The sequence below is a fragment of the Hordeum vulgare genome, chromosome 3H, assembly GCF_904849725.1.
Source record: "Hordeum vulgare subsp. vulgare chromosome 3H, MorexV3_pseudomolecules_assembly, whole genome shotgun sequence".
Taxonomy (NCBI): domain Eukaryota; kingdom Viridiplantae; phylum Streptophyta; class Magnoliopsida; order Poales; family Poaceae; genus Hordeum; species Hordeum vulgare.
The window spans coordinates 374,353,873-374,380,449 of NC_058520.1; the positions used below are offsets into that span (position 1 = coordinate 374,353,873).

General features: G+C 47.4%; 1 protein-coding gene across 1 annotated transcript; it reads left to right on the forward strand.

The window, feature by feature from the left end:
- Positions 1 to 37: 37 nt before the first annotated feature.
- Positions 38 to 26,369, forward strand: LOC123443898 (chitinase domain-containing protein 1). The gene is made up of 8 exons (XM_045120447.1): positions 38 to 353; positions 459 to 532; positions 7,191 to 7,271; positions 7,352 to 7,433; positions 7,611 to 7,708; positions 7,792 to 7,879; positions 25,340 to 25,694; positions 25,977 to 26,369. Exons 1-8 carry the CDS (start codon positions 84 to 86, stop codon positions 26,225 to 26,227), a joined length of 1,299 nt encoding a protein of 432 aa, XP_044976382.1. The 5' UTR covers positions 38 to 83; the 3' UTR covers positions 26,228 to 26,369.
- The last annotated feature ends 208 nt before the right edge of the window (positions 26,370 to 26,577 follow it).

The window sequence follows — 26,577 nt, forward strand, 5'->3', positions numbered from 1 at the left end:
GGACGTGTGATGAAATTTTCTCAAAAATAATTCCACTCCACCTCGTCGCCGCATCGCTCTGTCAGTTCGTCGCCGCCGGAGAAATGCCACCCCGGAGGCGGGATCGCCAGAGTCGTCGCGACCCCTCGCCGTCCCCCTCCCGCCCAAGCGGGCCACGAGCTTCCCCCTCTAGCCCCCGCCTCCGCCTCGCCTTCATCGTCCCTCTCCTGCTTCTCCTCGTCCTCACAGCGCTCCACTTCACCGGCCGCCTTTCCCGATCCCCTTCCTACCCCCAAATGCCGCGGAAGACCCCACTCTCCGTCCATGATCGCGGCCTAGTCAAGCGCCAAGTCTCCGCCGGCGAGATCCTTGCCGTAAGGGCCTCCTCAAGGTCGGTCCAGTCGTTCCAGCTGAGAGTTCATCGGCACTGACGCCATGTTTTTTTCTTTTTCCGTCGGGCCGCTCGGTACCGTCTGCAGGAGCACGCTAGAATTTCGGAGAACCAGTCGCGCCGCCACTTCCCCAACCCCGTCCTGGCCTACGTGACCCCCTGGTGCGTCATTTCTGCTAAATCAACTGCTACATCAAGTTAGATAGAGTTTATAGCATTTGAATAAATTTAGACGATTTTTTTAGGGGAAAGATTGCAATTATATTAATAAAACATCATCATCATTACAATCAGATAGCAGCAGCAATTCCAGATGCGGAGGTAGTTGGCCCAAAAAGATCGCCCCTCTACCACTGATCTGAGAAAGCTTAGCTAGTTCATGAGCACACTTGTTGCCCTCTCTCCTTATCTTTCGAAAAACAATGTCTGCAGAAAAAACTACTGTGTGATTGGTCGGCAGAAAAAACAATGAAGATAACCATTGCACATCGGTTCTGCAATTATTTTAAGTTCTTAAATCTCATAGGAATATCATTGTGGCTGTACTTCTCTGTGATTTCAATCCTATCCCAAGCAAATTGAGTCAGATAAGTCGACTAGAACACATTTTTTTATAAGAAGAGGACTGTAGCTGATCTCCCCCCTCGGATTCCCATTACTAGAGACCAATCAAGTTCCTTTCAGCCAAACCAAAACTAAAGAAAGAAATAACTTATCTAAAGAGGCAAGAGGCCGAATGTTGCACCAAGCCATAGTACACAGCCACATGCGTCTCAATATAGAGACCATGTTCAGGGCCAAAGCAAAAAGAAGTGTAGCTGATCTTCCCTCCTTGGAATGCACAGCAACAAGGATCTTCAGCAGCAGGAGGTTTTTTCTAGAACGGAGGCATATCCTGGCCTTAAACCTAGGCCGTTAGAGCATCTCCAGCCGCGCCCCCAACAGGCCCCCCAGGGCATGTTTTTTTTCGCCGGCGCCGAAAAATCCCCCCAGCTGCACCCTCAGGACGCCAATTTTCGCCGCTTCGGCCCATTTTTTGGCCCGGCGATCCTAGGCCGAACCCAGTGCACTGGGGGCGCCTGGGGGCTTCGGCGGAAGGGAAAACGGCGCGTGGGTCACCACTGTCAGACGAAAAACATTTTTTCCACCTCCAGATCCGCCCCCCGCACGCACTACACCTTTCGCCGCCGTGTCGATCCCGGTGCCGCCCACCTGTCTACCGCTGCTAGAAAGGCCACCTCCCCGGCGAGAAAGAGATGGTTCGCCGCGGCATCGTCCCCCTGCTTCTGGGCGAGCTTTTTCGGCGCTCTGGCCACGCAAGCGGGGATACGGGCGGCTGCGCTCCTACCATGCCCGCTAGGTGTTCGGCAATTTGTCTCGGCGATGGACTCCGACGACGAGGAGGCGTTCGCGGTGCTGCTGGAGGAGGAAGTTGATACCGACGCCCAGGACGAAGATCACCTCATGGTCCTCGCCGCTCTGGCCGGCCTGTTCGCGAGCAACGCAAAGCCGCGGCGAGGTGGCTCGACGTCGGCTGGCTGAAGGCAAAGCAGAGGCATCGACTGGAAGGTTATTGCTTGCACTACTCCGACTACTTCTCCGACGCTCCACTGCACTGCGAGAAAATATTTCGGCGCCGTTATTGGATGAGTCAGAAGCTCTTCCTTAGGATTATGAATTCTATCAGGGAGTTCGACAACTACTTCAAGTGTAAGAAGGATTGCACCGGCACACTTGGATTCACCTCACTCCAGAAGCGCACGACAGCTATGAGGATGCTTGCATACGAAGCTCCCGGTGATATACTGGAAGACTATGGATGCATGGCCGAGTGCACCACCATTGAGTGTGTGTACAAATTCTGCAGGGCAGTGGTGGTAGTGTTTGGACCTCAATACTTGTGATCACCCAATGCTGAAGACACTGCTTGGATCCTAGCACAGAATGCAGCAAGAGGATTTCCTGGGATGCTTGGAAGTATCGACTGCATGCATTGGAAATGGAAAATCTATCCATTTGCTTGGCAGGGGATGTACAAACTTGCAGTGTGGTACTTGAGGCAGTGGCCACACATGACCTCTGGATTTGGCACTCCTTTCGTATGCCGGGAACTCATAATGACATCAACATACTACAGTGCTCGAAACTTGTTGAAGGTCATGCTCCTCCGGTGAACTTCGAGGTCAATGGGTACCACTGCACCAAGGGATACTACCTAGCAGATGGCATCTATCCGAGATGGTCCACATTTGTGAAGACTATCTCAAACCCTGTGCCAGGAGGCAAGAACTCCTACTTTGCCAAGTGTCAAGATGTTTGCAGGAAGGATGTCGAGCGGGCATTTAGTGTGCTCCAATCTCGATTTGCTGTTGTCCGGTACCCCGCTCAGACCTGGTCGAAAGATCAAATGTGGGAAGTCATGACTTGTTGTGTCATCTTGCACAACATGATCATTGAGAGCGAGCAGGAAGAGCCAGTGTTTGACATTGAACCATATTACAGGCAGAGTCCTCTTGCCCAAGTTGATCACCATCTACCGGCAACCTGGGCTGCCTTCCTCAACATGCGTCAGGAGATCCGAGACCGACTGGTGCATCAACAACTGCATCATGATTTGGTGGAGCACCTATGGAGGCTCAAGGACAACGCCTAGCTCGATGTGTGATGAATTATGAATTTTTATTTGTTGAACTATTTTGATTTGTATTGATTTGTTGAACTATTTTGATTTGTATTGATTTCTGTGATGAACTATGTGATAAAAATAAGCATCTGTTGAATTTGTGCCGAAGCATGCCGAATATGGTCCAATTTTGTGTCGAAAGTGGGCCAATTTGCGTCGAAAGTGGGCCGGAATCGGCGGCTGGGGGGCGACCTTGGGGGGCGGCTGGGAACCTGACTAACCGAGCCCCCCCACGCAGATTTTTTCGCAGACGCACCCCTAGGCGGCGCTAATGAGCCCCTGGGGGGCCGAACGGTTGGAGATGCTCTTACGGTTAACAACAAGGTAGACTCTAGCCAAACCTTGAATTCGTGAGGCTCTCCCTCCCCGCGTCGCTCCCATGAGGCGAACGGGGGGGGGGGATCCTAGCCCACGGGCCTTGCCCCCCTCCCTCCCTCGCCGCTGCCGGGCCACGCTGATGGGCAAAGCCCGCCGCTGTCGGTGGCGGCGGGGCTCCTTCACCCCGTGTTCGGGGAATGTTGGCGCGGGCCAACGGCTTCCGGCGGTGCGTCGTGCTAGTGAGGAGCGCGGTGGCGGGCTCCGACGGCGGGGTCACGGGAGCTTGGCGGCGGTGCGATGGGCTTCACGGGGCGGGCTCGCGCCCGGGGCTGTGGTGGCGGCCTGGTCTGGGCACAGTCAGATATGGCGGCGTGCGGCTCCCGTTTGCGGCATGCGGCGTCTCTCCGACAGGGGCGACCAATGGCGGCACAGGGCGGAGCTGGGGTCGGCTGCATGCAGGCATGCGCTGGGTGCTGTGTGCCGTGGTTACCGGCGCCCGACCCTCCAGACTTGGACGAGGGCGGTGTGTTCCCGTCGGCTCCGACGCTTGGGAGCTCGACGGGCGGCGTGGGTTGGGCAGTGGCTCGGTGTGGCTGCTGCTCCGGCCGTGGGTGGCTCCACGACAGCTTGGCAGGCTGGCTGCGGCGGCTGGCATGTTCCGGCGTTGGCTCGTCCATAGGTGGCTTGTGTCGGCCTTCGACTCCTCTCTTCGTCGTTCGGGCATAACTTTCGTCGAAGGGCTGGGCCTCTCCCAGCTGCGGTCCATCTCTCGTCTCGCGCCCGGTGCCGCTGGACCTCGCTCGTCTCGCGTCCGGCCGCAGGACCGAGCTCATCTTGCGCCCGGTGCAGCAGGACGGGTCGATGGAGGCTAGTTTTGGCCGGCCTTTTGGGTCTCGGCGCTGGGGGCTGCCTAGGGGTGTGAAAGTTAGGGCCTTTCCGCTCGTCTCTTTGGTTGGGGTAGCGACGTGGCTTGGGTGAGGTGGTGTCAAGGTCTTGGATGCCGGGGTGGCAGCCCTGGTGGTGGTTGCGCGGTGCTCGTGGGTAAAGGCCGTCGCTGGTGCTGCCCGGTGTCCATGGTCGTGTGGGTGGCGTGGTAGCCGGGGTGTGGCGTTCGATGGCGGTGAGTGTTGGCCGGGGTGAAAACCTGATCTATCTTCGGACGGACCGGCGGCGGCGAAGCTCGTTCCCTTCCTGAAGGCGTCGTTGTGGCTCTCATTGTCCGCCGTGTTGCTCCAGGGGAAACTCTGATCCTCAGATCGGGCGGTGGTGGCGCTCCGGTGTCTTTTCCTTCCTGAAGGCGCCGCCTTGGAGTCCACGGTTCGTCGTATGCGGCTTCATCTCTTCGTGCTAAGGATGGTGTAGCTGTGCTCGGCGCCTTTGTATCCTGCCTTGGGTGTGTGAGTGTGTTGTGGTGGTGTGCATTTGTACTGGACTGCTGTTGATCGTTGCTTTATATATAAAGCAGGACGAAAGCCTTTTCCGGTAACAACAAGGTAGCAGAAAATAAAGGGAGTTCGATACAGGGTCATAAACTCATAAATGACCAGACACAGTGACGCAGCGCTAGTGAACAGAAATGAAATGTCATGCTGACAAATGAACGATACAAAGAGGTGTCGCGCCGGGCGAGCCTCACTACAAGTACTGCCTAAGCATGGGTGGCTCCTCTAGCAAGTAGTGTCCCATCTTGAGGCAGCACATAGCACTTGACTTCTTGCGAGGAGGTTGTTGGTGAGCCGATCATGCTGCCATCGGTCATGTTGTCTCCCCCACGGTCTCCAACTCTCCATAGCTGTAAAAAGACAATTAGTCAGCTCGATGAACCATGCCATTTTCCTATCCTTCCCATGTGTTCCCTGGATCAATTGACGGAGATTAGCAAAGCCCGCCAGGCTCCAAGAACACCCGTGGCATCTCGCATAACACTCCAAATGAATTTGGCCACAGTACACCGAAAGAGAATGTGGTCACAACTCTCGTCTTATTTGCGCCACACACACGTCCCATCCCCTGGCCCATGTCTTTTGAGAACCTGGTCGCCGCTCGGAATTCTGTTCCTAGCCACTTACCAAAGGAAGATCTTAATCTTGGTCGGGATCCTTGCTTTCCAAATGTCCCTCTCTTGGCTCGTGGAGCCGATTTAAAGATTTCTCTGTATAGAGAACCTGTGGAGAACTTGCCCGATGGTTCCAAGCTCCCAAGCTCCAGGACACCATATCCTCATCATTGGACTGCGTATTGTTCAAACACACGGTGGCCAGCTGTTGCCAATCCTCTACATCATGCGGGCCCAGAGTCCGCCGAAAATTGGGAGTCCATCAGTTGTCCACCCAAAGATTTGCGACTTTGGCCTCAGGGTCATTAGCAATGGTGAGCTTCATGTGCTACTTGTTCGAACAGCTTTACTCCCCTTCTCAGTGCCTTGCAATTTTCCCTTTTTGTAGGATCGACCAATTGTCAGCCAGTAAGCAACTAGATGTATAAACACAAAAGGTCAGTGACTCTTTTGTTGTCAAAACATGCTTCATTTCATATTTCCAAATGGTCCAGAATACTGCAGCAATACCGACAGTAATCAACATTTTTTCCTGCTTACTGGCTAGTTGGTGTTTTAAAAAAGCAATTACAATGGGAAGGCTATGGTCCAACTTGGTCCTCATGAAGCTCCACCCTTGGTTGATAGAGTGAAATTTATTGACTACAAATTTACAATGGTATAAGCTTTTTTTGGGAGAAAACGCAAAAGCTTGCTTCTTGATGAATTGATAGAAAGAGAGAATTGTTCGTTACAACTTACAAGTACAGTGTATGGACAACACCTCAAAAAACAAAATCGCAACACGGCTAAGAAGACACTGCTGGGAGAAGTGTGGCTAGGCCCACCACCCTCGCCTTCACCAATGATCAAGCCTCAGACTTGATCATGTCGAGCAAAGCGGTGATGCTAGGCTGCGTTGCGTAATCACCGAGGAGGTGCTAAACGAAGTCCTCGCCGGCATCGCGTCGGCGGGGGTTGATCTGATACGGATAGGACCTTGTGGCACAAGGTCCGCGAGAAGGGGAAAACTGTGAGTATGTGAGTCATGGACTCCACAACCTGGTCACAGAACAAACAACGTGGGTGGTGCTACAAGCCCCGGCTCACAAGCCTTTAAGCAGTCCAACAACAGTCTTGGCAAGCAAGCCAAACGAAGAACTTCACCCGCGGGGGTGCCCAGGAGGGCCAGTTCAACCTCCAAGAACCTGACACAGCACCCCCCTGAAAGAGGATGTTGTAACCTGACATAATGGTATAACCATGGCTTTAGATATTCGACGGAGAGTTCAAACTGGTCCATGTGGGCAGTAGGAATTTCGATCCAGTAGAGTTAGCATGTGTGGATATATACTTTCTACCATTGTATCTATTTTCTATTAACTTGTTCAAGGCCCACACCATGCTAGGAGTTGCAGTACAAAAAACAGTTTTTTTTTTAACAAAGCGAATGTTCTTTGTTTAAAGAAACATCAAACTTGCTTCAGATCAGAAGAAACCCAATTAGCATATAGTTAATTCTTAGTGTGAAAAGGGAGGTAATTGAGGGTTAATATCAGATCTTAAAACGGGAATAGAGCTGAGGCTAGGTTTGTTATCTAATATGTGGAATGTAAGGTCTTGAAACTTATTCCTTTATAAGGACTATAGACCTAGATCTACATACATAAAAGAAACAACTAGGATGTATAATTGGCATTTAGCAATACCTTTTGATTGTTGTAAATCTTAATCTGTCTAATGTTTTTCCATATACACTTGTTGTGCAATGAACTTCCCTGCAGGAATTCTAAAGGCTATGATATGGCAAAGTTGTTCAGCACGAAGCTTACTCATGTATCACCAGTGTGGTATGACTTGAAGAGGTATGTGGTTTCCATCCCTGGATGCATTTTCCAATTATCTTGTTTCATCAAGTTGTTTGTCTAACGTGTTCTTTGTCCAGTGATGGGAATAAGCTATCTTTGGAAGGACAGCACAATTATGATGCTGGATGGGTCTCAGAACTTCAAAATGACGGTTCTTTGGTAAATTAATTATCTGCCTGTCTTGCTAAATAGGGAGTTCCATACGTATTATGTTGGCCAAGCATCTGTTCTCTCCAGGATGTTCATAAGTGCGCATAAGTATTGACGATAAACTAACAGAATTTTATGTTGTCTACCTAGTATAATTTGTTTCTGGTTCTTATGCTTGTTCTTTAGGTAGTGCCAAGAGTTGTCTTAGAGGCATTCCCTGGTGTTGTACTTCTGAAAAAGAAGCCAAGGGACAAAACCATTGAACTAATAGTGAGCGAATGCAGGTAAAAGAAAACCTTTATTTGTTGCATTCCAGATGCAGGTATTCTTATGATCGTCAGTTTGATGTCTGACTGTCGGTTAATAGGGATAAGGGGTATGATGGTGTTGTGCTGGAATCCTGGTCAAGATGGGCTGCTTATGGTGTGCTAGATGATCCAGAGCTGCGCCAACTGGTAATTCATTACCACCATACCTTAATAATCTCTACTATGGTTCTAACAAAGAATTTTGCATCACCATCTGGGATAGTATGCAATCCATGCATTCGCGGAGTCTTGTCACATATGTGGTTTGCTTTCTTTTATTATTGCTGAATTACTTTACGAAGTAAACTAGTTAAACAAACTAATCTCGAGGCACTTCTATGATTATATGACCGTAGGTCCTTGTTGATTTAGCACTTGTATAAACTGAAGATGGAGAAACGCCTGGTTTTTCTTTCTAGAAATTATTTTTGAGCATTATACAATTGAATCTCTTGTTTTTATCGCACAACCCGTCGCTGTTTTTCGTGCCATAGCTCCAATATTATTAGTTGCCTCACCAGCTTAACATGATTATCATAGGTCCTGCTTGTAAGAAATTTAGGGTTGTGGTCTACCCCCTATTCCTCTGCGCTTATCCGTGGTGCCGCTCACAATTTGCATCTTTGAGGCTAGGGGTAGGGACCTTCTTATACTGTCTTTCCAAAGAGTCCACCTCTTGTACAGATATAAGATTCTAGTATTTTCCACTAGTTTTCGGGATAGAGTCCAGATCAAATTACCAACCACGATCATATTTGTCTGTTAACGGATTTTACCCGTTATGTCTCCGGAGCACACGCTTGTGAGCAACGTGCCATAATAGAGTGTAAATTCCTCTAATTACGTAGATCAATATTAGGGCTGTAATCTAATTATACGATCTAGCTCCTTCCAATCATCAGTGTACCCGGGTAGTTTGTCCAATATAAATAGTATATTGTATTCCATTGATGATCGACCAACTTCCTTAAGCATATAACTTAAGTACGTTCCAACAAGTAATAATTCCATGATAATCATGTAAAGTAATTCCATGTATAAATACATGTATAATTCCATAATGAGGTATTCCGAATATTAGCAATTCCTATTATCTGAATATAGTTGCAGGACACATAATTCCAACATCTCCCACTTGTCCAAAACGATCATTCAAATATTCGTAAATCCATGGCCTTAACATGGTTGCCAAATACCTCCTGACTAAGAGGCTTAGTCAGGGGATCAACAATCATATTAACACTGTTGAAAACTCAGGAAAATATATATGGTGATACTTCCCTTCAATATGTTTCCTTGTTGTGACCCCTAAGATCACTAGAGACCTTAGTTTCCGCCTAATTATTCCAGCATAGCTGTCCTCGGCGTCCCAAGTATTATTTCCTCGAGTGCAATTCCACCTTTACAGGCACCTTGAGTATTTTGTTTCCTCAAGTAAAAATTCCGCATCATTTATTTTCAGTCACATATATCAATAATACGAATAATTCCACATTGAGTCAAAATATATGATAACCATGTTGAATAATTTTCAGAACCACATAAATATCAAATCCGATCCGTAAATGAAGTTCCATAAGTAACAATGTTTGAATGAAATTCCTGACTTTAGTCAATGAACCTGCACTATATTAGTACTACAAAAATAAAATTGAATTTGCGTACTTGGACTTATTTCTTATCTCGTAGATACAATAATAACTTCCTCAATGTGTTTAACAAGTGACATGTTATGATGCACTTTCCACAATCTAATATGATGTGTGACATTCCCTTAGATTCTTGTCTTTCCTTCCACTACTTTACCGCAACATAAATCCCGGAAGCTAAGGTATGATTGTATAATGAAGATACAGTAAATTTCAACACCATGTATTATCCCTTTTTCCTCACGAGTTCAAACGTAATTCCTCACTGAGTTTGGTTCCAACCACTTTAACAAGTTTGCAATTTTCCATAGAAAACATTTCAAAAAACATGACCAAACTTTCACTTCCATCAATGTAATTTTATCGTTGCAAACAACAAAACAATGTTAACGTATACAATAATAAAGCAAAATATTTTACACTTACATTTTTAGATAACCTCCTTGCTTCATTGAGAAAACCATATGACCCTTCCATTCCGTTGATGTGAAGCTTGTTATAAGACCATACATTATAATATATTCAATTAGCAAACCATGTCTTTAGTTCCTCTTTCCCAAATTCCAGGAGAGAGAGTTTCCACAAGGTATATTTCCCTTTGTGTGAAGAACTGAATAGCAAGAGTGACATTATAATATTCCAATGAGCCAAAATTTCCTCACAAATGAATAAAACCACTTATAATCAATGGGCTTGTGGTTTCTTGGTGTGATAATAAGTTCCCAATCTATATAATTCCTCATTGAGTTTATTCCTTCCCGCAGTTCTTCCGCCCATAATTGTCATTGATGAGAAAACCTTCTTAAGAGAATTTAAAGATTCCTCTAAAATTTAGAGTGACTTCCCCCAAAAATAAAATACATAACAATTATCCAGAGATTAAATTCCAAGTTAATTCCTCCCACTTGTAGTTTCCTTTGGGGTCAAGATTATATTATAGTATGCCTGTCAATAATTCCACCCTTTAATCATAATAATTATGGTGTTCCTACTTTCCCACCAGTTTTCCTTTTCCAAATAAAAAGGAAACAACCTTTGATCCACTAGAATAACCATGAAAAATTCTTGGTGTATGCTTTGTAGTAATTAAGAATTCCCTGCCAGGTGACTGTGCGATATTGACAACCAACAATATATATGTGATGCTTCCTCCAAAAAACAAATGGTAGTAAAAGTATTCAATTCCTCCATTTAATTGCGGAGTGTGCGGTCTATTACAATGGTGAATAGTTCCATGCTTTTTTCATGTTCAATTGACATATTCCTGAAATGTACTTTCCCCCACCAATCAGTTGTTAAAACTTTGATATCTTTTAATCAACTGATTTTCCACTTCAGTACGTAATGTGACAAGCACAATAAAACATTCCGACTTGTATTTCAAATAGTATAAACATAACCATATCAAGTGCAATTATCAATGAATGTGATAAATAAATAATCTAGCCTCTAGTGGGAGTGGGAAAAAATACCATAACTGTATAAAAAAATGATATGAAGTTTCCTTTTGTAATCTCCTTCCACCTTAATAAAAGGTGTGCCAGTAAAAATGTCCAGTATATATGCTTCACAAAACACCAAAGTCCTCCCACTAAAGTTTAGAATTCCAGAACCAATAAGCCAATTCATCTAGTTCCAAGATATGTGACCAAGTCGTTGATGATGTACTCCCTCCGTCCCAAAATTCTTGTCTTACGTTTGTCTAGAAATAGATGTATCTAAATACTAACACATGACTAGATACATTCATATCTAGACAAAACAAAGACAAGAATTTTGGGACGGAGGGAGTATGTAATAAAATACCAAGCACGTGTTCCCATTGTCGGTATTCCTCCATATAGAGTTATCCTTTCTGTTAGGAAATATGCAACTTGTATTTCCAGGAGGCCATAGGCCAGTATATATACATGTACATGTGTGTAATATGCAGAAAACCCCTTATACAATAGGGTAAATACGAAAGGTTACATAGCTACATATATAGCACTCTAACACCCCCCCTCAAACTCATGCTGGATGAAAACAACACTGAGTTTGGAGAGATAGAAGCCATGCTGTGTTCTAGTCTGGGTCTTCGTCAGAAAATCTGCCAACTGTAACTCGGAAGGCATACTGAAGAGCAATAACCTGATCCTGCACACCAGCGCGCACATAGAAAACATCAACACCAATATGCTTGGTGAGCTCATGCTTCACAGGATCGCGCGCAATGCTAATAGCACCTGTACTGTCTGATAGGAGCAGAGTAGGTGTAGTGACAGAAACACCAAAATTCCGAAGTAATCACCGTAACCAAGTCACCTCTGCCGTCAAAAGAGCCATAGCTCGCAGCTCAGCCTCTGCAGTCGAACGGGAAACTGCGGTCTGTTTCTTCGTCTTCCAGGCAATGAGAGAACCACCAAGAAAAACACAGTAAGCAGAAAGTGAATGACGATATGAAGGATCACTAGCCCACGTAGCATCCGAATGTAGAAGTTAATCATGTTGTTTCTTTAGGATTAGGAAAGAAAGCCAAACCGAGTCCTAGTAGTATTAGGATTCCTAGTCCTAGTCTATTTCTATAGTCCCTTGTGGACGTGTATAAAAGACACCCTAGGGGTGTTGATTGTAACACCAGAAAAACGAAAAGCAATACAAAGCAAAGGCACGACACGAGCCTTTAGCCATCAAATCCATCTATCAGTTTTATTCGTGTCGCTAGTTACGCAAGTTCCGTCAAGTAGCCGGCCGAAGCAAGAATCGCGTAGGCACGCCTGTACAGCTGCATACGCACGTTCAAAAGCCAACACCAAATAGGCGTGAAGCTGTAAAGAACTGGAGCGAGGAAAGAATAGACGGTGAGAGATCGTGCCCCGAAGATATCGGAGAACACGAAGGAGGTGACTATAGTGAACCGAGGTGGGAGCGAAGACAAATTGACTAAGAATATGAACCAAATAAGAGATATCCGGACGAGTGACAGCTAGATAGACAAGACTGCCAACAAGATGACGATAACGCGTCGGGTCAGGCAGGGGGTCACCATCAGTATCACGGATGTGAACATTGAGCTCCATGGGAGTCTCAATAATGCGCTCGTCAGTAAGAGCAGCACGAGCAAGAAGACCCTGGATATACTTTTCCTGGGATATAAAAAAGCCATCAGAGGTAGAAGAGACTTCAATCCCAAGAAAGTAGCGAAGGTCCAAGATCGGACATAAGAAACTGCTTACTAGGACGGACCTTTACAAAGGCAATATACTCGGGGTCGTCACCAGTGATGATCATGTCATCAACATAGAGAAGAAGAAGAGTCCGACCATGAGGAGAAAGGTGAACGAACAGTGCCGGATCATGAGCATTTGCTGGAAAACCAGTGGCAGCCAACACAGAGGCAAAAAGCTCAAACCAGACGCCGGGGGCTTGCTTAAGGCCATAGAGAGAGCGGCGAAGATTTCAAGCTGAGATACGGAGGAGATGACTATAGTGAACCGATGTGGGAGCAGAGACGAACTGACTCAGAATATGAACCGGATAAGAGATATTCGGACGAGTGACAACTAGATAAACAAGACTGCCAACAAGATGACGATAACGCGTCGGATCAGGCAGGGGATCACCATCAGTAGCAGAGAGGTGAACATTGAGCTCCATTGGAGTCTCAACAATGCGCTCATCAGTAAGAGCAGCACGAGCAAGAAGATCCTGGATATACTTTTCCTGGGATATAAAGAAGCCATCAGAGGTAGAAGAAACTTCAATCCCAAGAAAGTAGCGAAGAGGTCCTAGATCAGACATAAGGAACTGCTCACTAAGACGAGCCTTAACAAAAGCAATATACTCGGGGTCATCCCCAGTGATGACCATGTCATCAACATAGAGTAGAAGGAGAGTCCGACCACGAGGAGAAATGTGAATAAACAATGCTGAATCATGAACACTGGGGGAAAAACCAGCGGCAGTCACCACAGAGGCAAAACGATCAAACCAGGCGCGGGGGGCTTGCTTAAGGCCATAGAGAGAGCGACGAAGACGACATACCATGCCATCAGGAATAGAATACCTAGGTGGTGGCTGCATGTACACCTCCTCACGCAGCTCACCATTAAGAAAAACATTCTTAACATCAAGCTGAGAGATAGACCAGTGGCGTGTAGAGGCCACGGCAAGAAGTGTACGAACAGTGGTCATATGAACCACAGGAGCAAAAGTCTCGTCATAATCACGACCATGCTCCTGCTGAAAACCACAAGCCACAAGACGAGCTTTGTGACGCTCAAGAGAACCATTGGAGCGGGTCTTAACCTTATAGACCCACTTACAAGTGATGGGACGGACTCCGAGAGGAAGGGAAACAAGATCCCACGTACCTGTACGTTCAAGAGCAGCAATCTCCTCTGCCATCGCAAACTGCCATTCAGGATGAACAACAGCCTGATGATAAGTAGTCGGCTCAAGAACAGCAGCACCAGCGGTGGAAAAGCCAAAGCGATCAACAGGCGGACGAGGACGAGAGCGCAAGCCATAAGTAGGCTGAGACGAGGATGACGACACATCCACAGAGGCATCCACAGAACGTAAACGACGAGTGTAACACTGAGGAAAAGATGGAACAATGGAAGGAGGAATCGCCAAGGTAGAATCGGGGAGTGGCGACGAAGAGGTCACCGGAGATGAAGGTGTAGAATCAGGTGACATGCTAGACGAGGAGACCGTGGAAGATGGTGACGACAAATCGACTGGAGGTGGAGAAACAGAGGGAGCGGAACGAATAGGCAAAGGCTCGACGGGTGTGATAGGTGTGTCAGGAAAAGTGAGGAAAGAGATATCCTCCACTGAAAAAGTCGAGGAAGATGGGCGTGGGTAGTAGGGCGAGACTCATCAAAAGTCACATCCCGAGAGATACGCATCCGACGACCGATAGGATCCCAACAACGATAGCCCTTATGCTCATCACTATAGCCTAAGAAGACACACTCAATAGACTGAGCGGTCAGTTTGGTGCATTCGCGGGGGGCAAGAAGAACATAGCAAACACAACCAAACAAGCGAAGCATCGAATAATCGGGAGATCGATCAAAAAGACACTCGAAAGGAACACCACCCTGTAGAGCAGTGGAAAGCTGGAAATTGATGAGATAGGTGGAGCTGGAGACGGCCTCAACCCAAAAATGGGGCGGGAGAGAGGCATCAATCATCAATGCACGAGCTGTCTCAAGAAGATGACGATGCTTGCGCTCAGCCACGCCATTCTGAGCGTGAGCACCAGGACAAGAGAATTGAGAGAGAGTCCCTTGCTCAGCAAGGACACCACGCAACATCTTAGAAATGTACTCGCCAGCGGAGTCAGCACGAAACACACGAATGGGAGAAGAAAACTGAGTATGAACCATGGCAGCAAAGCGCTTATAAATGGACAACACCTCACTACGAGAAGTCATGAAATAAAGCCATGTGTAACGAGAAAAGTCATCTATGAAAATAATATAGTTTATGACCCCCTTTTGAAGCGAAGGGAGCCGGACCCCATACATCGGAATGAACTAAATCAAAAGGACGCTTAGACACTGACTCACTATGTGGATATGGTAACTGAATCTGCTTGCCAAGACGACAACCCTGACACTCTAAAGAGGCATCTCCTGAGACAGACCCCAGAAGACCTCGACGAACTAACGACGACAAACGAGAACCACACTGATGACCAAGTCGATGATGCCACTGCTGGAAGGAACCAGTAGCCGAGGCGACCAAAGCGGAAGAACTGGCGATAGAGTGGGCAGCGGAAGGAACATGAAGCCAGTCCAACTCCCAAAGACCCTCAGAATCACGGCGGCGAGGACCAGCCCCAACCATAGTGTGCGTGCGACGGTCCTGGACAGAACAAGAGTCAAGGTCAAGGATGACACGACAACCAGAATCAGCAAGTTGACCAGCGGAAAACAGATTCATGGTAAGTCGAGGAACATGAGCAACATCAGGAACAGAATAAGGAGTGGTAAGAGTGCCTCTACTAACGACAGGAAGGGGAGTACCATCATCGGTGAGGACATGAACAGGAGAATCAAGCGATCGAAGAGAGGACAAAGTGGAAGAATTAGAAGTCATATGAAAGGAAGCTCCAGAGTCCAGAACCCATGGGGATGTACCTGACTGTGTAGAAGGTGGTTGCTCAGTGCGGGAAGCCTCAGTCACAGAACCAGCAGTACCCGTCGAGGAAGAACCTGAAGCAGCGAGCAGACGCTTAAGTCTAAGAATATCCTGCTCAGTCAAAGCGATGGCTGAAGCTGTCGAAGGAGATGACGAAGTCGCTCTAGAGGATGATCGCGCCTTGCGCAAGTGTTTCTTCTTCGTGTAGCAGTGGGACTCAATATGACCATCATTGTTGCAGTAGTCACAATGTGGACGGGGGCGACCTGAGCCTCCAGAAGGAGTGGGCAAGAGCGGCGGAGCACTCGAGCGAGAAGGGGTCGGTGCAGCAGATGGCGTAGAAAAAGTCCGAGCAGCGAGCACCGAGGGAACCTCCAGCAAACCAGCACCACGTAAGCGAGTCTCCTCAGCACGAATCTCAGAAAGCGCCTCCATGAGAGAGATACGACCACGAGCAAACAACTGAGCACGCCGGGGCTCAAACTCCTTACGGAGCCGAGACAGGAACTCGTAGACGCGATGAAACTACAAATCGGCCTGGATAGCCTGGCAACAGAGGCAAGTACGACAACCAGCACTGCGGAGAGAATCAAGCTGGCGCCAGATAGCCGAACTCTGTGCATAGAAGTCATCAACAGTAGAGTCACCCTGCTGAAGAGCATGCTCCTGACGGACCATAGAGAGGTATAAGGCATCACCCGAGGGCTCATAGCGCTGACGAAGGCGAGTCCACATCTCAAACACAGTAGGAAGGCCCAGAAACTCAGAGGCAAACTGAGGCAAAACGCTAGCAGTGAGAACAACTGCAGCACGAGCATCATCATCAAGCCACTGGGTGTAAGCAGACAGAGCACCATGATATGTCTGAAGAGCCTCCTCATAAGCCAAAATCTTCTCATCATAAGCACGGATAGCGGCCTCACCAGCAAGCTTAGCCGTATCCTTTGCGGCCTGTGGAGCATCCGCAGGAAGAGCCGGTGGGGTCGGCGGAGTGGGAGCCACGGGAGGAACCGGGCATGGCGGACAACAGACCTCGCCAGAAAGAAAACCCCATAGGCGGATGCCACGCATGTGAATGCGCATGAAGCCAATGAACTCGGTGTAATTAGTGCCATCAAAGATCACCGGACAACGAGGAACAACAACGTAGCCGGATGAAGCAGACATTTTTTTTAGTCAACGAACCGCGTCAGACAGCAGGACTCGATCTGGCGATGGGGGAGCCGCCGCGATCTGGGAGAGCAACGAGACCGCGATCTGGAGAGCCTCGTATGCGATCTGGAATCGTTCTGGAGGTCCCTGACCTTGATCTGGAGAGCCTCAGACCGATCTGGTGCGGATGGAGTCGAGGGCCAGGGGCGGCGCGATGACAGATGGAGTACCAGCGGCCGACAGGTGTCGGCGCAATACCAGGGGCGGCGCGAGAATTCGCGGCGGGCGGCGGCGTGCGAGCTCGAGGCCCTCCTTGCGGCAGATGGCGGCATAGACGTAGAGGCTGGCGACGACGTTCCTTGCGCTCCGCGGGGAGAAGCCGAAGATGGTGGTGGGGCGGTGCACGGACCAGGTGACGCGGCTGTTGGCGGCCGTCGCTGAAGCCCTCCCAGGCGACGCGGGATCCTGGCCAGCGCAGCACGAGGCCCTCCTTGCGGCAGATGGAGTCAGGGGCGCTCGGGAACCAGCAGAGGGAGACCAGATCGGGAGCAGCCCTTCCAGCGGGACGAACGGGACAGGGCTGGATCTGGAGAAGCAGCGACACGATCGGGGAGGAGAGGAGGGTGGCTGGATCAATCACACGAGTTGCGGCGTGTAAAAAGATTGACCTAGCTCTAATACCATGTTAGGAATAAGCAATTTGTATTCCAATGAGGCCGTAGGCCATACACGTATAGGTGGTGGACTATATGCAGGAAACCCCTTATATATTGGGATAAATACAAAAGGGTACATGACTTATATTATAACTCTAACAGCAATCTCCTCTGCCATCGCAAACTGCCATTCAGGATGAACAACAGCCTCACGATAAGAAGTCGGCTCAAGAACATCAGCACAAGCGATGGAAAATCCAAGGCGATCAACAGGCGGACGAGGACGAGGATGCAAGCCATAGGTAGGCTGAGACGAGGAGGACGACACATCCGCAAAGGCGTCCACATTACGTGAACGACGAGTGAAATATTGAGGAAAAGATGGAAGAATACAAGGAGGAATCACCAAGGTAGAATCGGGGGGTGGAGACGAAGAAATCACTGGAGATGAAGGTGCAGAATCCGATGACATGCTAGGTGAGGAAACCGTGGGAGATGGTGGCGAAAATCGGCAAGAGATGGAGAGTCAGGGGTAGCAGAACGAATAGACAAAGGCTCGATGGGGGTGATAGGCGTGTCAGGAAAAGTGAGGAAAGAGATATCCTCCACTGAAAAATCGAGGAAGATGGGCGCGGGTAGAAGGGACGAGACTCATCAAAAGTCACATCCCGAGAAATACGCATCCGACAACCGATATGATCCCAACAACGATAGCCCTTATGCTCATCACTATAGCCTAAGAAGACACACTCAACAGACTGAGCGGTCAGTTTGGTGCGTTCTCGAGGGGCAAGAAGAACATAGCAAACACAACCAAACAAACGAAGCGTCGAATAATCGGGAGAACGATCAAAAAGACGCTCGAAAGGAACGCCACCTTGCAAAGCAATGGATGGCTGAAGATTGATGAGATAGGTGGAAGTGGAGACAGCCTCAGCCCAAAAATGAGGCGGAAGAGAGGCAGCGATCATCATCGCACGAGCCGTCTCAAGAAGGTGACGATGCTTGCGCTCAGCCACGCCATTCTGAGCATGAGCACTAGGACAAGAAAACTGAGCAAGAGTACCCTGCTCAACAAGAAATCCACGCAACATCTTGGAGATATACTCTCCAGCAGAGTCAGCACGAAACACTTGAATAGGCGAAGAGAACTGAGTGTGAACCATGGCAGCAAAACGCTTATAGATAGATAAGACCTCACTACGAGAAGACATGAAATATATCCACGTACGTCGAGAGAAATCATCTATAAAGATAATATAGTAGCGATGGCATCCCTTCGAAGCAAAGGGAGCTGGACCCCAGACATCAGAGTGAACAAGGTCAAAAGGACGCTGAGACACAGTCTCACTATGAGGATAAGGTAACTGAACCTGTTTACCAAGCCGACAACCCTGACAGTCTAAAGACACACCGCCAGAGACGGACCCAAGACCACGCCGAACTAAGGATGAGAGACGAGAGCCTCATAAGTGACCAAGGCGATGATGCCACTGCTGAAAAGAGCTGGTAGACAAGGCAACGGAGGTGGAGACTGGCTGCGGTGGCAGCGGATGGAAGGTGAAGCCAGTCAAGCTCCCAGAGACCCTGAGAGTCACGGCGCCGAGGGCCAGCACCAAGAAGAGCACCAGTGTGACGGTCCAGAATTGAACATGAGTCAAAGTCAAGAATGACCCTGCAACTAGAGTCAACAATCCGACCACCAGAAATGAGCTGCATGGTAAGCCGAGGAACATGAGCAACATCGGGAACATGAAAAGATGCAGTGGTAAGAGTGCCTCGGCCAGTAACCGGGAGAGAAGTACCATCAGCAGTAAGAACATGAACAGGAGAATCGAGAGGTCGAGTAGATGATAGGGTTGATGAATCATGAGAAATATGAAAAGATGCTCTAGTATCAAGAATCCACGGAGATGTACCTGCTTGTGTAGAAGGTGGTCTCACAATGCCAGAAGAGTCCGTAGCAGAACCAACAAAACCTGTCGTTGAAGAACCAAAAGATGGAGCTAGCAGACGTCAAAATCGCCCAATCTCCTGCCCAGTCAGGGGCGCAACTGAAGATGTCGATGTAGACGCACCCGACAATAGAGAGCCGGAGGCAATCAGCATGGCGTGAAGTCGCGCAATCTCGTCCTCGGTGAAGTACACAACTGAAGTAGGTGGCGTAGTGGCACGAGGAGAGAAGAGACCACCACCACATGTGGAAGCCGCTAAGTATGGCGGTGTAGCATGCCCAGTATCGTTGGCAAAGTGCCAAGGGAAGACGCGTGGACGAAGCGCAGTCCGTGGAGTCATAGGCACTAGGACAACCGGTGAAAGTCGCGAGAGGTGTCGGGAAGAGCGACATACACCGATGAAAGTCGCGAGAGGAGTCGGTGTAGAGTGACAATCACCATATGTGGAGCTCGCAGGAGGACCAGCAGAAGAGCTACCAGCACAGCCGTCAGGAGTCACCGGGAAGCAAGGGACTGCAACGTTGCGCGTTGGCGTAGACATTTCTCTCTCTCTCTCTCTCTCTCTTTACCAAGGGAACTCAGTCAACGTGAGTTGCAGCAGACGTTGGCTGCTCGATCTGGAAATCTACCCGGCCTGGAGGAACGGCAGAGTGCTGCAGCAGCAGCAGCTCGATCTGGAAATCCACACGGCCTAGAGGAAATGGCGGAGTGCTGCTGCAGCAGCAGCGAGATCCGCCGAGGGCGAGATAGGCTTGGTGGTGGCAGAGGACCGACGCGGGCCTAGGGGCGGCGGAGGACCGGCGCGGCGGCGGCTGCAACGAAGGACCGGCGCGGCAGCGGATGCAGCGGAGGACGAGCGACGTGGACGTGATACAACACGAGTTGCGGGCGACGGAATCCAGCAGAGACTGGATCGGGGAGACGGGATCCAACACAGGAGGCTGGCGACGGGATCCAACACAGGAGGCTGGCGACGGGATCAAGGAGGAGCCGGCCCAGTCCTGCGATCCACACGGCAGAAGGGCGACGATGAGCGATGGCCATGGAGGAGAGTGGCGGCGCGGAGCGGATCAACAGCATGAGTTGCGACGTGCAAAAAATTGACCTAGCTCTAATACCATGTTAGGAAATATGCAACTTGTATTTTCAGGAGGCCATAGGCCAGTATATATACATGTACAAGTGTGTAATATGCAGAAAACCCCTTATACAATAGGGTAAATACGAAAGGTTACATGGCTACATATATAGCACTCAAACACTTTCCAAATAAACAAATTTGTTTGCCAATTTCCAATGGACATCAAGAAAGATATACCATTGTGTGAAAATCCATAATGCACTAATTTGACCATTGAGCAATATTTCCGCTCCTCCTTTTCCAAATAGTATGTCATAATCAATAGATTCCAAGATATAAAAATAAATCAAATTCCTTCTTATGGAAGTTACACATAGTGTCCTATAACAATAATAGTTTTCCTCCAGAAGGAAGTTTCATGGCATAATTTCCAATCCAAAGTACATCAATTTTTCTTTGAGATCGTTGCATGCCAATAAAGTTACTATGATATTCCAGCAGTAAATGATGTATATGAACCAACACCTTAATTCAACTATTTGAAAAAGTATCCACAAATAATATATATAACGCAAATGTTATCATTAGACATACCAGCAAATGAAGATCAAATTTCCTTGTCCTCGGAGTGACTCTCATATTCCTCCGTACACAAGTGATGCCTCATAATAAGACTTTTCTGAAATCCCTTTTCAGTATGCATAATTTTTCGCATAATATTTCCTTCATAGCAATATTCAGTATGTAATCATTTGCTTGGTGCGCAGTCCATCCACACATTTATGATTTGGAGTCCTCCTAAATTTCTTCCAAGGAGTTAAAATATTTTCCTTGCTTCCTTCATAAATAAGTAACGTCAACTTCTGGTGAAGACCGGAAAAGAAAACCATTGTCCTCAGATATTTCCTCATTCATGTGCATCAGCAATAATATGTTTAATTCCTTCCCTTTCTTGAACGTCTTCCAGCTTGAGTTTAGCTGTAATCAAGATTCTACGAGAGCAAAAAAACTAGTAGTAGTTCGGACACAACCGACATGGCGGTGTATATGTCGCATCTGTATTCCTCCTTTGCAAGAGTACTAGTTCCAGATTACACCAAATTCCAGCATACACCGTCGAGTGTGGCTGACAGTCGACATTGAAGATCGTACTGTTTTGATCATGAAATCATTACCTACCTTACAATAGCAGCAGCAGTTCCTTGGCAAATAGGTTAATAACAACAGTAGCCATTCCGAGAAATTTGTGACGTGAAGAGAGTTGATATACGGTTGTGCCAAAAATCTGAATCTGTATAATCAAGTGAATCAGAAGCATGCTGACTTAATTCCTCAATTCCTGTAAACATGCAAGAATTTCCTCGTTCTAGGTGCAAGACAATGCCTGTAGTTCCCTTTCCAATCTTCCTTGCTCTTCATAGTGTAGATAAATAATATTAGAAACAAAGTATAGCGACCTCAACCTTCATGATTGAGGACGTAAATTGGCTATGCCCCAATTGATTTTCTCAGTCCACGTGATAAGTGGAACCAGTACGGAGTACACTCTTTTGGGTTTGAGAGAAGTTCCAACCAAGCTACTCTTTGGGTTTGAGAGAAGTTCCAACCGAGCTACTCCTTACTCGATATCCACGTGTTCTGCTGCAGATTCCTTGATCCCTGTGAAAACTGTAGGCGGTGAATACAGCAGAGGCAACCGCAGGCTTGTGGGATTCCGTGGACCAGATCCACGCAGATGCAGAGTATTAAGCATCAGTCGTGCGATCCTTGTGGATGGATCTCGGCATCTTAACAGGAAATATGTACTGCAAGCGACAGATCCATATAGCCACAACAGCCGAAATCACACGGCGACAAAATCATCTGACGTGATGGAGCGACACCGTCGAACGTGCTGCGTGAGGTAAAGAGGCGAGGCGTCAGCGAGGGAATCGTCCGGCGGCTTCTCGTAGTTCACGTTCGGCAGACCGGATCGATCTATGTATACGAGTTCGCAGCGGAATCAATCACGCACAACACAAAGATCGTGAGAGCATGGGCCGATCAGCATCAGCGATGGTGAACCTAGCTCCGATGCCAATGTAACAAATTTAGGGTTGTGGTCTACCCCTAGCCTCAAAGATGCGAATTGTGAGCGGCACCACGGATAAGCGCATAGGAATAGGGGGTAGACCACAACCCTAAATTTCTTACACTGCTCGAGATCTCAGATTGAGCTAGCTCACTATACATATGCCCTTTCTGAGTATGCCCTCCTCCGCTGATGACGAAGCACGCGGCAATTGCTTGGACTTGAACTCCTGTGCCGCCATGACTTGCTCTTGCTGCACTTAGCCGATGGGCTTCAGGGTGAGATTCACGTTACCTTGTACCACATCCAGACGATCTACTTGCTCGGCAAACTTCAGGTCCAACCCATCCAAGGGCGCCGTGATGTCATCAGTATTGTCCATCTTCTCGCTGACTGCAGTCAGCGCCTCCAGCTGCTTGAGGACCTGGATTCGAAGGACTCCATGGCTCCCAGCACCAGCCGAGTCTGCCTGTTCTCCTTCGTCGGAGCCATTGCGCCTCTCCCAAATCAACCAAGCTGAATCCGGATTTACGCCAGATCAAGCCGCAAGACCATCAGCCACGTTCCTCAGGATTTTACGCGTATGATCGAGGGATTGCGCCATTGTGGAGGCGCTCAGGATCGAATTGACATCTTATACCTGTTAGGAATATGCAACTTGTATTCCCACAGGGCCATAGGCCACTATATATATATGTACAGGTGCAGGAAATATGCAGAGAACCCCTTATACAATGGAATAAATACAAAAGGCTAAATGGCTATATATATAGTACACTAACAATACCAACTGTAATAACCCGTATCCGCGTAAGGATCACGAATCACCGATACAGAGAGAGAATTGCAGACTGGGAGAAGGTAGCTTGGGGAAGGGGAAGAACAGTGAGACAGGGAAAAGTTCAGACTGATTTCATTTTGATAGCTGAATTAGCCATTCACGGCACTGCGAGTTATATACCTTGCTTACACTCCACGACACCCAAACTCAACCAAGCCTCAGCCCATACAACGACACAGCCCAATACGGTTTGAACACTCGCTCCCGCTTTCCTTTAGCTTCCTCTTGCCCGGAATGGCCTTTGTCAGCACCAATGTCTTGGTGCTGACACAAGGGAATACTGTAGCTGGTATAGATCACAGCAAGCCTTCGATTACTCTACAACTAACAGTACAATTGTAGCAAAAGAACAAAAATGCTACAATGGGGGTGCTGTGGTGGCCTAGTGAGGGTAACTGCTTATTGCAGTCATTCTTAAATTATCTCTACAGCAACTACCTCTCTCCTTATTTACATATTTTGGATATCGGCAGTCCCGATTTTTTTAATACTCAAAAGAGCTGTGCGTCAAGCTTCTGGCGTACTCTGTGACAAGAGAGTGCCACAAAAGCTAAAAGGCAGGTTTTATAGGACAGCTATCCGACCTGCGATGTTGTATGGCGCGGAGTGTTGGCCAACCAAGAGACGACATATCCAACAGTTAGGTGTAGCAGAGATGCGCATGTTGAGATGGATATGTGGCCACACAAGGAAGGATCGGGTACGAAATGATGATATACGAGAGAGACTTGGGGTAGCACCAATTGAAGAGAAGCTGGTCCAGCATCGTCTCAGATGGTTTGGACATATTCAACGGAGGCCACCGGAAGCGCCGGTGCATAGCGGATGGATAAAGTGTGCTGAGAATGTTAAGAGGGGTCGTGGTAGACCAAACTTGACATGGGAGGAGTCCGTTAAGAGAGACCTGAAGGTTTGGAATATCGACAAAGACTTAGCCATGGACAGGGGCGCGTGGAAGTTAGCTATCCATGTTCCAGAGCCATGACTTGGCTTCGAGATCTTATAGGTTTCAACTCTAGCCTACCCCAACTTGTTTGGGACTGAAAGGCTTGGTTGTCGTTGTTGTAAAAGAGCTGTGCGTCGTTGCATTGATAGTAAAGAAATTTGACAAAGTTTCCCATCCTGGTTAGGATTACTAAATCGAGAGGTGCATGGCTAATTAGCACCTGTAGGCAGGACAACCAAAGGCCACACACACCTGCCAGCCCATGCATGCGCCTGCTCCTCAATAATGCTAACAAGCAGCTGCACATTTGGGTGGTTGCTGTTGAAGATGAAGTGATTCCGCTGCTTCCAGATTGACCAATCAATGAAGGGAAAACTTTGTTTTTGCCACTCCATTTTTTGCCCACTTTGCTTATGCCACTCTAGAATTTGACACTTTTGCCACTCTTAGCTTTTAACAATACATCACAATTGCCATTCTGTGGCAAAAACAATAATTCTGGAGTGGCAATTGTGATACATCGTCAAAAGCTAAGAGTGGCAAAAGTGAAACAAAAAATTATTGTTTTTGCCACGGAATGGCATTCGTGATGTATTGTCCAAAGCTAAGAGTGGCAAAAGTGAGATGTCAAATTGTGTTATGGAAGCCACTCCCTTTCGTAAAAATGTTGGCACCGTGGCGATCATAGAGGACCAGGCCAATCCGTAAAGATCATGTTTGTCATGGGGATGCTACCTGATGAGCTGATCCAAGCGAGGATTTGGGTCAGACTTGGTAGCTAACCAAAGGAAGAACTTAACCTACATCGGCACCCTGGTTTTCCAGATTGCTGAGGCATAGCATAGCATAGCCAAATCGAACATTACTTTTTTTAAAATATTTTAGTTGAAAATAAGAAAGAATTATGATATAAATATACTTTTCCGGAGTAATCTCCTAGTACCGTTACCGTTTTACTCAAGAAAAAGTACCGTTACCATATCATAAATGTTGATCATTTGGTATATAATAACTGTCAAAGTTTGACTGCATGAATTCTAAAGTAACAGCAGTTTGAGATCAGAGGGAGTAGCATTCTTGGGGCCATTTTTTAATTCATTCAACATTTTTGTTGCATGCCACAGGCACTTCAGTTTGTTAAGCAGCTGGGCGAGGCTTTGCATTCTCTCAGTTCAAAATCAAGTACCAGGAACCATTTGGAACTAATTTATGTTATCCCAGCTCCACGGATGGAAGGGCCCAACAATCAAGACTTTGGACCAGAAGATCTCCTGCAGTTGGCTGACTCAGTAGATGGTTTTTCTCTTATGACATATGACTTCTCTGGACCACAAAACCCTGGCCCCAGTGCACCTCTGAAGTGGATACAATATTCTTTAACAACACTTCTTCAAGCCAAGGGTTCTGCTTCTCAAGGCCATTCTCACATGATATTCCTTGGGATGAATTTCTATGGGAATGATTTTCTATTTTCTAAAGGTATATACTTATACTCATTTTCACCCCCTTGCCGTTGAAATGAGTCTTTTTACATTGCCATGTGAAACAGAGAGGCCACCCATGTTGTGTTGGTGTCCTGTTTGCTTGAAATGTCACTAATTGACCCATATTATGACATTACACTCAAAATTCAGTAGGAATATTGTTTACCATTGGTAGCAGGTGGTTTTTGTTAGTTGCACGGTGTATTATGTTTCTTGCTTATAGCTTATGTTTGGCATGAATTTGGAATTATTGTTTCTTATTAATCTACATACACAGGTGGTGGGGGTAGTTCTATTACTGGAAGGGATTTCATTCATTTACTTGAGAAGTATAAGCCATCTTTGCAATGGGATGACAAAAGTTCAGAGCATTTTTTTATATATTCGGATAAAGGTGTGAGGCATGCTGTATTTTATCCAACGCTATTGTCTCTTTCTGTACGTTTGGATGAAGCGCAAGATTGGGGGACAGGGCTTTCAATCTGGGAAATTGGACAAGGTTTGGACTACTTTTTTGATGTTCTGTAGAAATATCTATTTATGAATGTTATTTTTTGCACAATTCCAGTTAGTCTTAAACAACTTCTGATGTGAAGTACTAAAAAGATACTTGTATGTCTCTTTGTTGTATGCATTGTGAGCGCTGATATGTCAAGCTTCCTTACTGTTAGGAATATGCAACTTGTATTCCCATGAGGCCATAGGCCGATATATATACATGTACAGGTGTGGACTATATGCAGATAACCCCTTATACAATGGGCATGGCTATATTATATATACTCTAACACCCCCCCTCAAACTCATGGTGGATGAACAACATTGAGTTTGGAGAGATAAAAGCCGCTCTAGTCTGGGCCTTCGTTAGGAAATCCGCC

What these genes read in the sequence shown, in the direction of transcription:
- LOC123443898 (XM_045120447.1), top strand. Translation starts at nt 84, where the DNA reads ATGCCACCCCGGAGGCGGGATCGCCAGAGTCGTCGCGACCCCTCGCCG. An exon ending in CCGCCGGCGAGATCCTTGCC is followed by an intron (nt 354 to 458) that starts GTAAGGGCCTCC and finishes TACCGTCTGCAG; the next exon opens with GAGCACGCTAGAATTTCGGA. An exon ending in ATCCAGAGCTGCGCCAACTG is followed by an intron (nt 7,880 to 25,339) that starts GTAATTCATTAC and finishes TGCATGCCACAG; the next exon opens with GCACTTCAGTTTGTTAAGCA.